Source organism: Fukomys damarensis, unplaced genomic scaffold (assembly GCF_012274545.1).
Source record: "Fukomys damarensis isolate Sample0158 unplaced genomic scaffold, DMR_v1.0_HiC HiC_scaffold_27, whole genome shotgun sequence".
NCBI classification, from domain to species: Eukaryota; Metazoa; Chordata; class Mammalia; order Rodentia; family Bathyergidae; genus Fukomys; species Fukomys damarensis.
Window position 1 is genome coordinate 23461767 of NW_022900939.1, and position 17009 is coordinate 23478775.

The 17009-nt window shown below is 47.3% G+C and overlaps 1 protein-coding gene and 1 pseudogene across 1 annotated transcript in view; one reads left to right on the forward strand and one right to left on the reverse strand.

The window, feature by feature from the left end:
* Positions 1–17009, reverse strand: part of Slc22a20p — a 28621-nt gene that overhangs the window by 6188 nt on the left and 5424 nt on the right. Inside the window, exons 4-9 of the mRNA XM_010635997.2 lie at positions 16462–16630; positions 15836–15959; positions 14760–14875; positions 5394–5608; positions 3563–3671; positions 3276–3482 (exon numbers count right to left, since the gene is read on the reverse strand). Coding sequence (XP_010634299.1) covers positions 3276–3482; positions 3563–3671; positions 5394–5608; positions 14760–14875; positions 15836–15959; positions 16462–16630 — 940 coding nt within the window. The remainder of the gene's footprint in view (positions 1–3275; positions 3483–3562; positions 3672–5393; positions 5609–14759; positions 14876–15835; positions 15960–16461; positions 16631–17009) is intronic.
* LOC104870457 lies at positions 9727–13978 on the forward strand (annotated as a pseudogene).

Consider the following 17009-nt stretch of genomic DNA (forward strand, 5'->3'; position numbering starts at 1 on the left):
AGCTTTCCAGGAGAAGTTGGCAGATAGCACCTGATGGGGGCTCACAGGGGCGTCACCCTCAATAGAACAAATCCCTAATCTCAATCACCTGCTTGGACTCAACAGGAGGGACGAGAGGGGCTCAGCGTGGCCTACCAGGGGAGCACCCACTGTGACTGGCGACATCACGAGCAGCTGGGGGGGAGTTTACAGAAGAACTGGTCTGCAGACTTCAAAGCTGTCAAGGTCATCGCTGTTCTTCGTCCTCAGAGGGATCATCTCTAATGGTGCCGGAAGCACGACACAGACCATTGGCTAAAACAAGGGTGGTGTGGCCGGCAGCAATGATGGGGGGCAGGGCTGGCTTCCCTCTAGCTGGTCTGCACCACTGCTGGGAGAACGGCCGTGGTCTGCACCTGGCTTGCCCAGTTGTGTAGCCTGCTTTCAGCCACGTCCCTCAGCAAATCCGTACACTGGTGTCTCTGAGACGGCGGGACCTCTGGAGGGGAAGGGGTCTGTTGGCAGCGTAAGAGCTAATCCTGACTAGAAGGAGTTAAAACTCTACTAGAGAAATTCCAGCTGCAAGGATAGGGGCAGAGAAAGAGGAAAACCGGATTAAAACAACAAAAGGCACAGGTGACAGCAGGGGCTTGGCAGAGAGGGAGCTGAGCCGAGTGCTTGGAAGTCAAAAGGCGAAAAAGCTGAGCTAGCTGTTCCTCCCCACCGCTCGGAGAACGTAGGGGAGATGGAAGGGGAAGAGGGTAAACTTTGGGGAAATCTCTGTACATCAAGTTCTGGGTAGAGGGTGGAGTCCCTGACACCCTATAAGAAAGGCCAGAGACAAAGACCCATGGGCCCCCCATCTTTCTGAAGCTCCCTGCCCTCTCTTCAGAGCCGCTTTCTATCTTTTTCCTTCCCCCCTTACAAATAAACAGTCTTCCTTTCTAAACTCCGCTCCTTTAATTTGTTACTGGTACTGAGTTTATGATCCCAGTTAGCTGCTCATCTCAGCAGAGCAGTGTTGCTTGTACCCAGACATTTTTCTCTGTCTGTGTGTGTGTGATGCTAGGGATTGAACCCAGGGCTTTCACAATAAATTATATCCCAGTCCTTTATTTATTTATTTAGTTAGTTATTTTCGGCACTGGGGATCAAATTCAGGACCCTGCACTTGCCAGGAGTCTCTCCTATTTTGAAACACGATATCGCTAAGTCACTAAATTACCTAGGCTGGGCTTGAACTTGGGATCTTCCTGCCTCAGCCTCCTAGAACCCTGGAGTTATAGCACCTGTCTGGCTAACCATGTGCCACCATACTTAGTGTCATGGCTTGTATCTAGGTGCCCCCCCACCAAAGCCTCACACTCTCACAGATGGGGCTTTTCAGAGCTGGCTGGATCTAGGGTGTGAGATATTGGGATTAAGGTATGGTAAAAAATTAGTCCAGCAATTGGAATTAGCATAGTTCTGAGTGTGGCTGAGTGGATTTCCTGAAGACAGAAGCCCCACACTGAGCGTGGTGGCACCACCAAAAGGCTTGTAGCCTGGGTGGGATGAAGGGAAAGGCAAGCCCTCTGCCACTTCCTGCTTGCTTTGCCATGGACCGTTCCTCCTCTGTGATGCTCCTCTGCCAGGCCACCCTGCCTTGGAGCCAGCGGACTATGGACTGAAACCTCGCCAAACTGTGAGCTGAAATAAACCTTTTCTCCTTTGACTTATGGGTGCTGGGTATGTTGCCTCAATAAGAAGAAAAGTAACTAAGACACCTGGATAACCTCCATCCATCTTGATGGCTTGGGATACAGAGATGGAGGAGGTAAAGTGAGGACGCAGAGATGTCACCCTGGCTCCCCACCTGTGTCTCCTCCCCCCGCCGTGCCACACCCTTTGTCTTATGAGGGACTTACACCAGCGCAATTTTGCTCCTTCCAGTGACAAAAGCTTGTGGAACTGTGGGTGCCATGGTGGTTGAGCCTAAGGAGTTCAGCCTAAGAGAAGCAGACAACCAAAAGCACCATGACCACCATGACTGAGATCTGGGTCCTCTTGCTCTACAGGATGTTGTTGGGGAAAACTGGTCAAATGTGAAGTGTGAGGATTAAATGGTAGTCATGTATCAAGACTCATTCTTAGGTCTTGATGTTTTGCATTGTGGTTGTGGAGGAGAAAACCCTTGTTTGGAGGAAATAAGCATCAAAACATTTAGAAGAGCTGTCAGTTTTCTTCCGAAGGTTCTACTAGGAAGTTCTTTGACTTGCATTAACACTCCCCTGTCCTGTTCCCCAAATGATGAGTCTTCACCAAGCTCACTCTTATTACTATTTTTTAAAGCTCACTGTTGTTAACAAATGCTGCAAGGAAGCTTCTCTTTCTTTTTTTCAGACAGGGTCTTGATAAAGTGCTCAGAGTGGGCTCAAATTTGCTATCCTCCTGCCTCAGCCTTCCAGAGTGCTGGATGACAGATGAGAGCCACCACACCTGGCTCCCATCCCCTTCTGAGTTTATTTTAGAAACACTGTCCAAATTACTGCTGTCCCTTTACTCAGTAACCCAAGGAGACCCATGAAATTTCTTCCAGGCTCGTTCCTAAGAAGAACTTTACTTTCCCTGAGATGCTGGAGTTCTTTCCCTTAGAAGACAGGGACAACGAGGTCACTAATAGGGTTTCCATTCCTGTTGCCCAGATGCTGAGAGCCAAGTTGAAAATCCCCACAGAGCCGGGCCTAGTGATGTGTGCCTGTGATCCCCGCACTTGGGAGGCTGAGGCAAGATGATCACTGTGAGTTCAAGGTCAGCCTGAATTACAGAGTGAGACGTTGTCTCAGAACAACAACAACCCAAACCAAACCAAAACAACAATTAAAAAAAAAGAAAGAAAGAAAAAAGAAAGCCTCTACAGGTACTGTCTGGCTCAAACTGCACAGGCTTTTCTCTCTTCTCTTCCAGTTCACCATTCTTCACTTCCAACCCACATTGTATGTCCCCGGTCTCCTGGTCTCTGGCCTATTCTTTCTCTTTTATGTCCACCATTGGTTTGAGGGGTGGGCCCTGGAGATTGAACCTAGGGCCCTTGCCCTGAGCCTTTTTATTTTTTATGTTGAGATAAGAATCTCACTAAATTGCCCAGGCTGGCATAGGGTGCTCCTTCTTCAGCCTCCTGGAGTGCTGAGATGACAGGTGTGCACCACCGCACCCTGTTTGGCTGAGCTGGCTCAGAAGGCCGTGGCTGGAAGCCGGCTGGTTTTCTACGCCCGCCCCAGCTATTTCCCGTTCTCTGCAGCGTGTTTGGTCCTCACCTCCTCTCCATGGCGGCGATGGTTTCCACCAGAGGCAGGTTGCGCGTCTCCGTCAGGAAGCAGAGGACCGCCAGTCCGGCCAGAACTGAGGTGGCACCAAAGCCCACAGACGGCAGGATGGGGCTGAGCTCCCCGAGCGTGGTGACCAGGGGCGCCGCCAGGCCCCCAAGGCGGGCATGGACAGAAGCGAAGCCCATGCCCATCTGCCTGTGGGAGGGGCTGGTCAGCAGCCGGGCTGGACACAGGGGGCGGGGCTGGTCCCCACGAGGGCGCCCGCCCGCGCCCACCTGATCTCCGTGGGGTACAGCTCTCCCGTGAACAGGTACAAGCAGATGAAGGAGCTGGCCAGGCAGCCTTTCCCCAGAGCCGCCTGGGCCGTGCGCAGGGCCGGCAGATCTACACGGATGGAGGGAGACAGAGCTGTGAGGGAGCAGGACTGGCGGAGGGTGGGGTGGGGCTTAGGGGGCTGCGGGAGGAGGAGGCACAGGGTGCCGCTCAGGGACTATAGGGAGAGGAGGGAGGTACAGACGAGGCGCCAGGGCAGGATTGCCTGGCACTCCAGGAAAAACCCCCTGATCTCCACTACCTCAGTTGCCACCTGGGATCTAAAAGTCTCCTAAGGGCTCTCTGACTGCTACCTCCCTTCCCTGGTATTTGCATCTGTCATCCAGGCCTCCGGGGGAGGCTGGAGAAGCTTTGGCATCAAGGCCTGAATTCAAACCCCAGCTCCAAGCCAGTGGGGTGATCTGGTCACCTGTAGCATTTCTGAGTCTCCCAGTCCTCATCTGTTAAATGAGAACAAAACCAGCCCCTGCGTCCTGGGGTTTCCCGTCAGCTGGCCATGCTGCACTTAATGCTCAGTCATACTTGCTATTACCTTCATTATGCATATGTGTGCCCTGCTGTTGTCTGGAAAAACTCAAGTCAAACATCCCGTACCAGGGCCAGTGTCAACGGAATTACAGTCCCCCTTCGGACTGGCGGCAGCCCAGGTGCACAATGGAGTCAGGCTGGGGAAAGGCCATAAAACACCCATACTGGGCCTTACCTTTCGTCCAGTCCATCAAATCTTCCTGGGAAAGAACTCAAGTCTGAGTATTTAAAATTTTTATTTTTTCAGACAGGGTCTTGCTATGTAGCTCAGACTGGCCTTAAACTCACAATCCTCTGCCTCAGCCTTCCACATACCCGCTGGGATCGCAGGGATGTACCACCATGCCTGGCTTCAATTCTTGATATTTTAAAAAAGTTTTCCAGGACATTTTAATGTGTAGACAGAGTTGAGAAATACCAATCTCAACGAAACATTATAAAGTCATAAAATTGGGCCCATGAAACATATGTTTATATTAGTATGAAAAAGTACATCTATGTTATAACATGTAATAAAAGTGGATACATATGTGTGTACATATGTTCCCGTACACAGACATATATATAGCTAGTCCTACTTACATTTTTATATGTGCACTTATATATATACACATATGTCAAATGATTTCAATTATGTCAAAAACAAAATCTATAAATAGAAAAGAGCACTGAAAGAATATGTCACAATACCAATAATAACATCTATTTCACAGGGAAGTTAGACCACCTGCCTGAGACCACGGTGACAAGGCTGGGGTCACACGTGGCACATGGTTTAGCACATGCACTAGGTGCCTGAGAGTCAACTCTGGCTTCTTGGGGGAATCACCTGGTGGTTTTTGAAACACGGAGTGGGGCCAGCGAGCCCCACTGCACTGGCAAGGAGACTCTGGGCAATGAAGCCTGCAAAGAGCCTGTGTGAAGGTTATTTCAGCCAGGTGTGCAAGCCTTTGTTCCAAGGCCAGCCTGGCCGTGTGTGAACCCTGACTTCTCAACCCTTGAGACTGCCTGGTGGCCACACAAAAGCCAGCACTGTGGCCCCCTAGTGGCTCTAGGTGCATTTGTCTAATCTCTGAACAGACCTGTGTCCTTTGGAAGCCCTCCTCTTCCACTGACCCGACGTACTTAGTGCTTCATAAAAACTCTACTATCGCAGTCACTTTTTCTCCAGCTGCCCAGCAGACACCAGGGCCTCGCAGTCATCCTGCAAGCTACTGGGCGGTAAGGGCAGAGACGGTAACTCACCTTCGGGCACAAACATGTTGGCAATGACCATGAGCCCTGCCAAGATGAGGAAGGAGGCCACTGTGAACCGGCGGCCCACATATATCATGGTGGTGGTGGCCACCAGCATGGCTGGGATGTCGATGATCCCAAACAGAGCCTGTACCAAGTAGATGCTGAATCCAAACTTCTGCAGGTCCATGGCCAGGCCGTAGTAGGCCACAGAGTTGGAGAACCTGGGGAAGGTGGTGGAATGGTCTTGTTTCACCCCATGGACCATTTTCCCGGGCCTAGGTCAGGGCACAAAGGATGGACCACGTACATCTCCCCACCTCGGGGAGTTAAGATCCCCTGATTTTCAACAGCATCTCCTTCTGGTCTCCTAAATCTCTGACTTTGGCCTCAGAGTCTGGACTTCTCTCTCCACATCTCTCTCCAACTACCTAGTTCCCTGATTCCACTCTGTGGACTGTGGCATGTGTTTGGTTTTCCCCTGTCTGTAACACCTCAGTACTGACATTAAAATGGTGCTAAAAAGTAAAACTACAATGGTACCTCAGTTCGTGAACTTAATTCTTTCCATGACTATGGTTGTAAACTGAATTGGATGCTAACCTAATCAAATTTGATTCAGTTCATGATCAGTTTAGTTTATGACCAGACTGGTGAAAAGAATGAAGTTCCTGGCTGGGCGTGGTGGTGTACGCCTATAATCCCAGGAGGCTGAGGCAGGAGGATCACTGTGAGTTGGAGACCAGCCTGGGCTAAATAATGAGTTCCAGGTCAGTCTCAACTACATAGTGAGACCCTGTCTCAAACAACAACAACAACAACAACAACAACAAAAACAAAAAAAACAAAACCAAAAACCAAAAACCAACACAAAAGAATAAAGTTCGTGAACTGAGGTACCACTGTAAAAGAGGATGGGAATAAGTTAAAGGGCACAGGAGCCCATAAGGAAGAGCTGCCAATGGCCAAAGCTGGACCAGTTTGGGAGTAAATTGAATACTGAAACACTTACTAAATAATATGACTAATTTACTAAATTGTAACCCAAACACATATGAGTCTAAATAACTTAATAAATAAATCTGGACTAACTGGTAGAGCACTTGTCGAGCATGCATAAGACCATGAGTTTGATCCCCAGCACCTCAAAAGATAAAATAACAAATCTGTCTTATAGACGAGTGCCAAACAATATATGTGGAAACACCAACCCTTCAGGAGATGGAGCTTAGTTTCTCTCCCTTATAAATGGGATGAACTCACTTTCAAGTAATAGAATATGGAAAGAGGACATTATTAACTTTGCAGTGAATAAACATGGTAGGTATGACCTTAAACAAGTGATCAAGTTTAATACAATCAGAAACGAGTCGCGCTGCTGTCATGAATGTCCTGATGTGACAGAGTTACAGCACCGCTGTGGGACTTTCCCCAGGCTAATCATGAGAATGCCAGTAGACCAACTTCGAGGGAAGGAGAAAGACTTCCTGCAAATATCTGACCAATACTTTTCAAAGCTGTTGAGATCATGAAAAATAAAGAAAAACAAGAAACTGTCACAGATCATAGGAGACATCATAACTAAATGGAATGTGGTTTCCAAACCAGTGAAACTAGCCAGAAGAAAGAAAGAAAGAAAGAAAGAAAGAAAGAAGCTTGCCAGGAATGGTGGAACACATCTGTAATCCGAGCACTTGGAGGCTGAGGCAGGATTGCCATGAGTTTGAGGCCAGCCTGGGTGAGTTCAAGGCCAGACGGAACCACACAGTGAGACAGTGTTTCAAAAAAAAAAAAAAAAAAAGTGAAACCCACATAACACATAAAGTCTCTGGTTTAATCAGTAAGAAATTATGAATGCCAAATTTTTACTCTGGACAAATATACTGTGATAATGTAAGATGAGGTAAACCTGGGTGATAGATGTATAGGAACTCTTTGTATTATGTTTGCAATTTTTCTATGACTATACACTTATTCCAAAATAAGAATTTTATGAAAAGGGGAAACTGTAAAGCAGAAGATGCTTGCAAGAGCCGATATCTAAAAAAAACTATATCTAGAAAACATATGTCTTCCTATAAGGCAATAAGGAAAAAATATAACCTAGAAGACAAATTTGGCCAAAGTCTTAGATAAGCATGTTGTAAAGGGAGACATCCAAAACCCCAATGAGTATATGAAAATACGTCTGCATGCGTTAGGCAGCAGGAAAATGTGAACTAAAGTTATAGTATGATGGGCCAGGGTTTTGGCTCAGTGGACACCGCACCTGCCTTGCAAGTGCAAGGTCCTGAGTTCAATCCCCAGTACCCCCCAAAAAAAGTTATAGCATAATAATATCACTGTATGTTCATAATAGTAGCTGAAATTAAAATGACATATAATACCAAGAGTGCTTGGGATGTGGAACAATTGGAGCTCTCGTGCTGGCACATTCACTGTGACAGGAAGTGTGAATTGGTGCAACCCCTTTGGAAAGTGGCATGTTTCTCTCTGTGTCAGAGACGCATTCATACTCAGGATTCAGCAGTTTCAATCCTTGGTGTACATATGACAGAACTGTATGTGAATTTTCACCAAGAGAACTGTACAAAAATGCTCATAGCAACACTATTTCTAATAGCCAAAACTAGGAAGAACCCGTTTCCATCAACAGTAAAAAGGATGAAGTTTCTCCAGTAGTTTCCTATTTTTGTTGTAACAAACTGCCACAAACTTAGTGACTTAGATGTATTTATTGTCTTACAGCTCTAGAAGTCAAAAGTCTGAAATGGGTCTTACTGGACTAACAGAGTTGGTAGGTAGGTGTCTTAGTTACTTTTCTCATTGCTGGGACAAAATACGTAACACCTAGGCTGGGGATTTAGCTCAATGATGCTATGTTTGCCTTGCAAGCATGAGGTCCTGAGTTCAATCCCAGTACAGAAAAACAAAAAACAAAATATACACCACCCACACGTTAAAGGAGGAAAGATTTCTTTTAGCCCTTTATAGAGGTTTCAGTCTATATTCAGCTGGCTCCAAGGCAGGGCAGCATGGCAGAGGGGCATGGCTGAGGAGAAACAGTCCATGGCAGGGTAGGCAGGAGGCAGCAAGCAGCAAAGCATCAGCCTCCTTTTTATTCCATCCAGGCTACAAGCCTACTGGTAGGTGTCACACCCAGGGAGGGGGTTTCATTAGCCACACCCAGAACTATGCTAAACCATCAGAACACTAATTTAGTTATCACGCACCCTTAATCTGTATTTGCACACCTCCAAAAAGTGCCACCTGAGGCTTTGGGGCACATGTAGATGCAAGCTATATCAGTAGGGTGGAGGGCTGGGGATTTAGCTCAGTGGTGCTGCCACCTGCCTAGCAAGTACAAGATCCCAGGTACCAAAAAGTAAAATAAATACATGAACAGCAGGGCTGAGTTCCTTCTGCAGAACTGGGAGTGAAATCTTTCAGCTTCTAGAAGCCACCTGCATCCCTTAGGTTGTGGCTGCTTTCCTCAGTCTTTAAAGCCAGCAGCACAGCATCTCCAAAGCTCACTCCAGCCTGACCTCCTTACAAATGCCTTTGGAATTACATTGCATCAGGCTGGAAAATCCAGCATAATCCAGCATCTGCCGTTCCACACTAGGGGGCCCCTGGGGGTTGTCTTGATCTGGCTGTTTGTTGATAATGGGTGTGTACTATGTGTGAAAATTTATTAAACTGAACACTGTACATGTCTGTATATGTTATATCTTAATAAAAGATATATGTGATAGAAAAAATTCTAAGATGGTCTCCAAATTCCTGCTACAGGTGTTCATGTGTTTTTTCCCAATTATTCAAACACTAATCTAGGTGTTGTGAAAGGATTTTCACAAGTATAATTAAAGTCTCAAATCAGTTGGTTTTAAGGCAGATCTGTTTTCTTTCAGGAAAGCCTGACCTAAAAAGTCCTTTTAAAATCTGTGCCTAGAAGTTATTCAGAGGCCAAAGGCCCCAGGCAGGGCAGGGTAGCACAGCCCCAGCTCCCATACTTGGAGAGGCACCACCTCCCCCCTCAGCTGTGGAGCCCACTGTGCCATCCCTAACTGAGGGGGACCTCACTGAGGTGTTTACCTATGTGAGAAACTCATAGCTAAGACATATTTTATCATCTATGTGCAAAAGAAAAAAAAAAAAAAATGAGGGCTAGGGATTTAGCTCAGTGGTGCCACCACCTGCCTCTCCATGGCAAAGTCCTGAGTTGGATCCCAGGTTAAAAAAAAAAAAAAATGGGGGCTGGGGATTTAGCTCAGGGGTGCCACCACCTGCCTCTCCATGGCAAAGTCCTGAGTTGGATCCCAGGTTAAAAAAAAAAAAAAAAAAAATCAATAGAGAAGACACTGAAGAAATTTCTGGCCAAACATCAAGTAGGAAGGGCTGGGGGTTTAGCTCAGTGGTTCCACCACCTTCCTCAAAAGTGCAAGGATCAGAGTTTGATCCCAGGTACCAAAACAAAACATCAAGTAGAAAAGAGGCTAGATAATTGTTAGACTACTTACAAGAAAACCCCAAAGGACTAGACACCCATGTTGAATGTGTTAGGTGAAAAAAAAACAACAACAAAAAAAAACCCCACAGAACTTCCTGTTAGAGATTACAGATGAAGTGCTGAAACTTAGAAATATAAAACTAGAATATCTGAAAACTACTATAATGGAGCTTTAGTTTAAATAAACATTCTAACACTGGGGTCAAAACATCTCTTTCTAAGCCTAAAAGAACAGTTTAGCTATTTTCATTTTTTTTCCCACTATAAATGAACAAGACCAAAAGTGATTAACATGTCCTGGTCTTGCTTTTAGCTAACATTTTTACCAAGTCATGTATTTATTTAAAAAGTCATATAAAGTATTATTTCATTAGTATAAAAAAACCCTAGAATATCTGAAAGGACTGAAACGTAGCCGATGTGAGCCTTTCCCAGGTGGAGCCGCGAACAACCTTTCTAGATCAAATTCAAACAAGAACAATTTCTCTGAAAGACTGGGAGCATCCACAGTCGTGTACCACCCAGAAAGAGAGTCCAGTAACTCCTTTCTTTCCTCCTGTTTCTTCTCTGAGTTTGCCTGTCATGGAAACAGGCAGAACCGGTGATACTATCTTCTCCTTCAGTACACTTCCCAACACCTGGGGGCCTCCCCTGCCACCAGAACTGCGGTCGGAAGGAGGAGGAACTTGGGCTGGGGACTTAGCTCAGCAGCACTGCCCCTGTCCTGAGTTCAATCCCCAGTACTACAAAAAGAAGGGGGCGCTTGAGTGAGAATTAAGATCACGTGCTCTTTTACTGCAGTAACACTTCACTGTCTTTGAATTCTGTCATAGTGACAAAAAATGTTTTAAATGATATGAATCTTTTTATAGGACCACTATAATGATTTATGCACAGCTGATATGTCTTTTTAAAAAACACAGTGTGGGGCTGGAGATGTAGTTCAGTGGCACTGTGTCTGCCTACCAAGTGCAAGGCCCTGAGTTCGATTCCTGGTACCCCTCCCAAAAAAGAAATTTTAAAATTTTAAAATAAATAAAAAACACAGTATAAGCATACTTCGTAAATAGACTAGATTAAAAGCAATACTTTTGCATGATTTAAATGTAAATCATGTTGTTCATGTATTTTTTGGTGTTTTCTTTTTTGTAAGTTTTTCTCTTTTTTTGGTGTTTGGTACTTTGAAGTTTTTTAGACCATGAGATTATTTATTTATTTATTGGTACCAGGAATTAAACTCAGGCCCTTGCACTTCCAAGGCAAGCCCAGTGCCACTGAGCTAAATCCCCAGCCTAATAGGGATTATTTCTTTGGAATAAACTCTTAGGCTGAAAAAAAAAATCTGTGTCTAGTCTACTTTTCTTTTTTATACTGGGGATCAAACTCAAGTCCTTACACTTGCAAGGCAGGCACCGGAACCACTGAGCTAAACCGCCTTTCTGTGTCTAGTCTAGAGGGCCCATGTGGAGAAGTGCAGCTATCCTGGAAGAATTGTGAGTGGCCCCAGCTAACAGCTGTTGAGGAAGCAGGGACGTCCATCCTACAGCTGTGAGGAGCTGAATTCAGCCAGTGATCCAGAGGAACTGGGATGTGCGTTCTTCTCCAGAGCCTCTGGAAAGGACCCAGATCTGACCCACACCTTAGTTTCAGCTCCGTATGAGCCCAAGCAGGGAAACCAGGCAAATGATGCCTGATCTCCTGAACTGGGCTGTAAACTCATAAACAGTTGTCCTGTTTTGTTTTGTTTTGTTTTTTTGGGGGGGTACCGGGGATTGAACTCGGGTCCTTACGCTTGAGAGGCAGGCGGCAGAACAGTTGTCCTGTTTGAGCTGCCAAATCTTGGTAAAGTAAGGGACAATGAGTCATAAACCATCTGGTCTGCCAGGTACGAGAGCCCACTCCTGCAATCCCAGCTACTCTGGAAGCCCAGGCAGGAGTATTACCAGTTTATGCCCAGGCTTGGCAATTTTTGAGACTGTCTCAAAATAAAATAACAAGAGCTCAGCATTCCCTGGGTTCAATCCCCAGAGCCACAAAAGCCAGCCAACAAAAGGAAAATCCAGCTGGTCTACATCTATATCCTTTGCTTGACAGCATGTTTGCTCACGAGGGGGAAAGACACTGAGTCTTCCTGCAGCCTAGAAAGCCACCCAGGCAAGACTGGCATTGGCAGTGTGTTTCAGACAAACCTCCTGTGTGAGAACCTGCTGTCAAAGATGGAAGGTGCTGAGTGACCGAAGACAAGGGGACAAACCCGGGATTGCAGAGTGCAGCTGACGGGGGATTTACCAACAGCAGCTTGGCCTGGGCAGCAGTGAGACAGGAGGGAAGTTTATCCCTGACCTAGACAATGGTGGACTCTGGCCAACCAGAATATACCTGGGCTTTTAAATAACCATTAACATGCCCAGTGTCAGTTGAAAAAACAGCCTGGTGCCAGGGCCTGACACTACGTTAGGCTCTCTTAACGACTTTTCCTGCAGGGTTTACAGTGCCTGTCTGGGTCCGCATGCAGTCTGTTCCTGAAATTGCTTCTTAACCAATCCACTATACTGTATGTATATGTCTGGATTGTTTAGAGAGAAAAATGAATATGCATTGCTTTTGAAATTTGGACATTTCAGCCTGGTGTGTGGTGCGTGCCTGTAATCCTAGCCCTCTGGAGCCTTAGGCAGGAGGATCGCCACATGTTCAAGGCCAGCCTGGGCTACACAGTGAGTTTAAACCCAGCCTGAACTACACAGCATGATCCTGTCTCAAAACAAAAACAAAAATAATAACAACAAAAACAAAGAAATTTGGAAATTACCCAGGAAAGGAAAAATATATGTAAGTCAGTGGAAGCTTTTTACAACAGGGTCTGGAGGAAGCTGGTGAAAGTTTACCAGTTTTCACACTCCCTCTTCTTGCCTCTAAGTCTCTGAAGCCCAGGAATCCCCGTGCCCCTATCCCATACACCCAAGTGAGGAAGGCAATGGGGGGGCACACACGCCCCTTCCTGCCCTGCCAAGTCAGTGCAGGGCAATTGGTCCCCAGCACTGTGTGCAACCAAGTCAAATATTTGGAAGAGTTGGGCATGGTGGTGCACACCTGTAATATCGGCTCTCCAGAGGCTGAGGCAGGAGGATTGCTGCGAGTGTGAGGCCAGTCTGGGTTCATAATGAGTTCAAGCCCAGCCTGAACTGCATAGAGAAACCTTGTCTCAAAAAACAAAACAAACTGGGCTGGGGATTTAGCTCAGTGGTTCTACCACCTGCCTTGCAAGCCCAAGGACCCAAATTTGATCCCTGGTATCAAAAAAACTAAACCAAACCAAAACCAACCAACCAACCAACAAAAAACCCTTGGGAGGGACCAGGAAATTAACTCAGTGACCCTGTGCCTGCTTCTCACTGGGCTACTAAATTTTTCCCTGTGCAAATCAAGCAGAACCAGCTGGGCAACTGCTAGCAGAGTGGGGCAGAGGTTGTGAACCCCAAGTGGACCAGCTCCCCAGAGCACCTCCCCACTTGCCATCAGAGCTGCTGGTTGCTATCACTTCGCTTGCTACCAAAAATGGACCTTACTCTTTCCAGACAGATCCAAGGAAGGATTTTCAACTGTGGGGTTTGCAACTCAAGACATGTTCTTCCCAATGGGAAAAGAAAGGTAAGGAATGAGCTAGGTGCAAAGGGCCTCTAGGCCAGCATGGGCCACTGAGAATTGTTCTTTCCTCTGGACCTCAGGTCTGGGTCCTCTCCTGCTGCCCAGAGCCAGAATTGCCTTGCAGGTAACACTGTTGACTAGAGCCCCTCTCAAACCCCAGGGTAAAGGACCATCCCAAACACAAACTAGACAACAGAGACTCTTACCAGAGACCTTCCCAGGTGCTGGGCACTATGTAACCACTTCATTTGTCATTTGTGCATGTTTTTTCTTTTTTCTTTTTTTGTGGGGCAGGGGGGTGTTATAGCCCAAGTTGGCTTCAATCTTGTAACCCTCCTGCCTCAGCCTCCCAAGTGCTGGGATTATAGGCATGAGCCACCACACTCAGACGCCTTAACTTTTGATCCTTAGCAGCATCCTGCAGGCCAGTGCGAAATAAGCGGTGGCATATGTCTGTGATCCCAGCACTCCAGAGGCTAAGGCAGAAAGATTACAGTGAGTTGCACTCTCCAGCCTACACTACATGGTGAGCTCAAGGACAACCAGAACTGCATGTGAAACCCTGCGGCAAAACAAGCAAAAGTAGAAACTGAGGCACCATGAGGCTCACTGACTTGCTGGAGGTCAAAGGGGCAGTCTGGGCTCAGCTCAGCAGGTCACGACTACAGGAGAATGCTTGGTCTGCTCCGGAGAATGAGAGAAAGTAATTACATATCCAGTGGAAAGAAACTGCGCTGGTCATTTTGTACCAGCCCCCCTGCTGTGTCTGCTTGCACTCAGAGCTATGGCGCTAGGGCTGCTTTTGAATTTTATCCATTTTGCATCTTCATGCTTATGTGTGGTCAGGAATTCCTTTCTGGCACCCTAGCCCCCCCGCTGAATATCACCTGCTGTTAGGATACTTGTCACACTTCACGGATACCGTTTCCTGTCTGTTCCCTTCTGGACTGGGGGTGTTTGTTCGGAGTGGACACACCCCGTGGGGACGCAGGATGAGACTGGCCTGGCGGTTCCAGTAGTGCCCCGCCCAGGTGAGATCTACTGCCCAGGTGCAGTGCCCTAGGTCAGCTGTGTGTCTCATGGTCACCACACCTCAGAGGGGCTCGTGCTGAGAGGGATTCACAAGTCTCCCTGCTCACTGTCTGAGGACAGAGTTTGACAGTGGAGGCAGAAGTCACATTCCTGCCAAGGTCAAAGACTCCAGTGAACCCGTCACCTACCAGACCACCATGAGACAGCAGGTGACCTTGCGGATGGCTGGGCTTCGGAAGAGGTCCAGGATGGAGTTGGAGGTGAGGACACTGGCATACTCATTCTGGATGTAGGAGCGCACCACCTGGATAAGGAATGTCGGATCAGGGGCAGGGAGCCGGGAGTGGCCTCTTCCCTGGACAGGGAGCTGAAGTTGTGCTCCCTGCCATAATGGCCAGCCCGTCTCCTCTTCATCCTGGGATTCATGACCCTCGGCAAGCCATGTCCAGAGCTTGAGATGCCTTGGAGGCTTCACATGCACCCCAACACCTCTGAGGCTCTGTAGTTTCAGAGGGAACCTCACTCCATTCCCTGAATAAGCTTTGAGACAGTGCCAGACAGTGGTTAAAATCAAGGGGTCTGAGCAGGTTGGCCACCTCCCGTGGGTGTCTTTAGGCAAATTACCTAACCTGTCTAAAGCCCAATTCCTCACTGGAAAAATGAAACATCAAATGAAGTTATGTATGTCAGACTATTAGCATAGTGCCTTGCATGGGGCTTAATAAACAGCATATATTGATCATAATGACTCTTATAATTAGCATTTATAATAGGTAATACTATTGCTATTGATCTTGCAATAATTTCATTTTATGATAACGATTTCTCTTTTTCCTTTTTGAGACAGGGTCTCATTATATAGGCTGGCCTTGAGCTCACTGTGTATTCCGGGCTGGCCTTGAACTCAAAGGGGTCTTCCTGTTTCAGCCTCAGAGTCCTGAGATTACAGGCATGCACCACCATACCTCTCACTATTTAAAATATGATTCAAATATGATTAAAATTTTGACCGGATGAGGTTATTTCCTCAATGCACAGATGGGCAGACTCATGAACAAAGGAGTTAAATCATTGGCTCAGGTTGCAAAGCCACGTGATGCCCAGACCACTCCTTCCCCACAGCAGAGCTCTGCCCGCCCTGGCCATTACCAGCCTCAGCACCTGGTGCATGAGAGTCCTGGGAAGCTGTCAAATGCAATATGACCAGAGGCCGGCGGTGAGACAGACGATCGTCCCCAGCTTTCCTCCCACACGTGCCCCCTACCTCTATGGTCAGCCTTTCCCCTTCTTCCTTTCTCCCATTCATCACAGCTACCATTTGCAGGTTCTGCACAGCCTTCTGGGATTTGCCGTGAAGAAGGAGCCATCGGGATGATTCCGGCAGCCACCTGAGTTAGAAAGAAGGCAGAAGAGGAACCAGGGCTGGGGAGAGCTCATTTCAGCCCCTGAAGCAAGTTACACCTCCATCCACCTTCAGACGTACACTGTCTTCTTGTCTCAGAACCGGGAGCCTGGCGGACAGGCTGCCTTTCCATCGCTCGCAGCGTGTCCTACAGAGGATCACTGAGAATATGACAGACACTGAATTGAAGCTGGTTCTGAACCCAGCCATGTGGCTTTGAATAGACTATGTCCTCACTGGGCTACGCCTTGATTCTCATAAATTGCCAGGAAAGGCACAAAGGAGTTGACGAAAGCAAAGCATCTGATGGGTCTGGAGCCCCTCACTGCTGAGGGAAGGTTTAATCGGAGCTTCCCGAAAGCCATCCATCAGTACTCGGGAGCCCACGGTCCCACGAAGAGCTGTCACATTCTGTGTCCCCACCAAGTCCAGCAAATCCCAGGCATTACACACATGACTTCTTGTAGGGCCAGCTCTGTGCTACATACCATGAATACAGGAAAAATATCAGGAAAGGAGCAGAGACAGCAAGCTGCAGCCACCGCCAGGGGCGGATCAGGTATGCGACACCGGCCAGGACCAGCTGGCCCATCGTGAAGGAGTAGCCCAGCAAGATGCCTGCTATGGTCCGGCCCTGGGTGGGCATCCACTCCACAACTGCAGGGGAAACAGCAACACACACAAGGGATGCAGCTACGCAGTGGCCTAATTCACCCGCCCCTTTGTCAGGACTGTGACAATATTTTTTTTGTTGTTTTGTTTTGATTTTTGAGACAGGGTCTCACTATGTAGTTGAGACTGACCTGGGACTCACTATGTAGCCCAGGCTGGTCTCGAACTCACAGCAATCCTCCTGCCTCAGCCTCCCAAGTGCTGGGATTACAGGCGTGTGCCACCATGCCTGGTTTAGGTCTGTGGCAATTAAAAATAATTCCAAGATTCACTGAGACAGCGGCCAATGCATCTCTACCTCATCCTTTATACCCAGGAGGTAGAAGAATTAAATGCAAGCAATAAAACTACAAAAATGATAGAA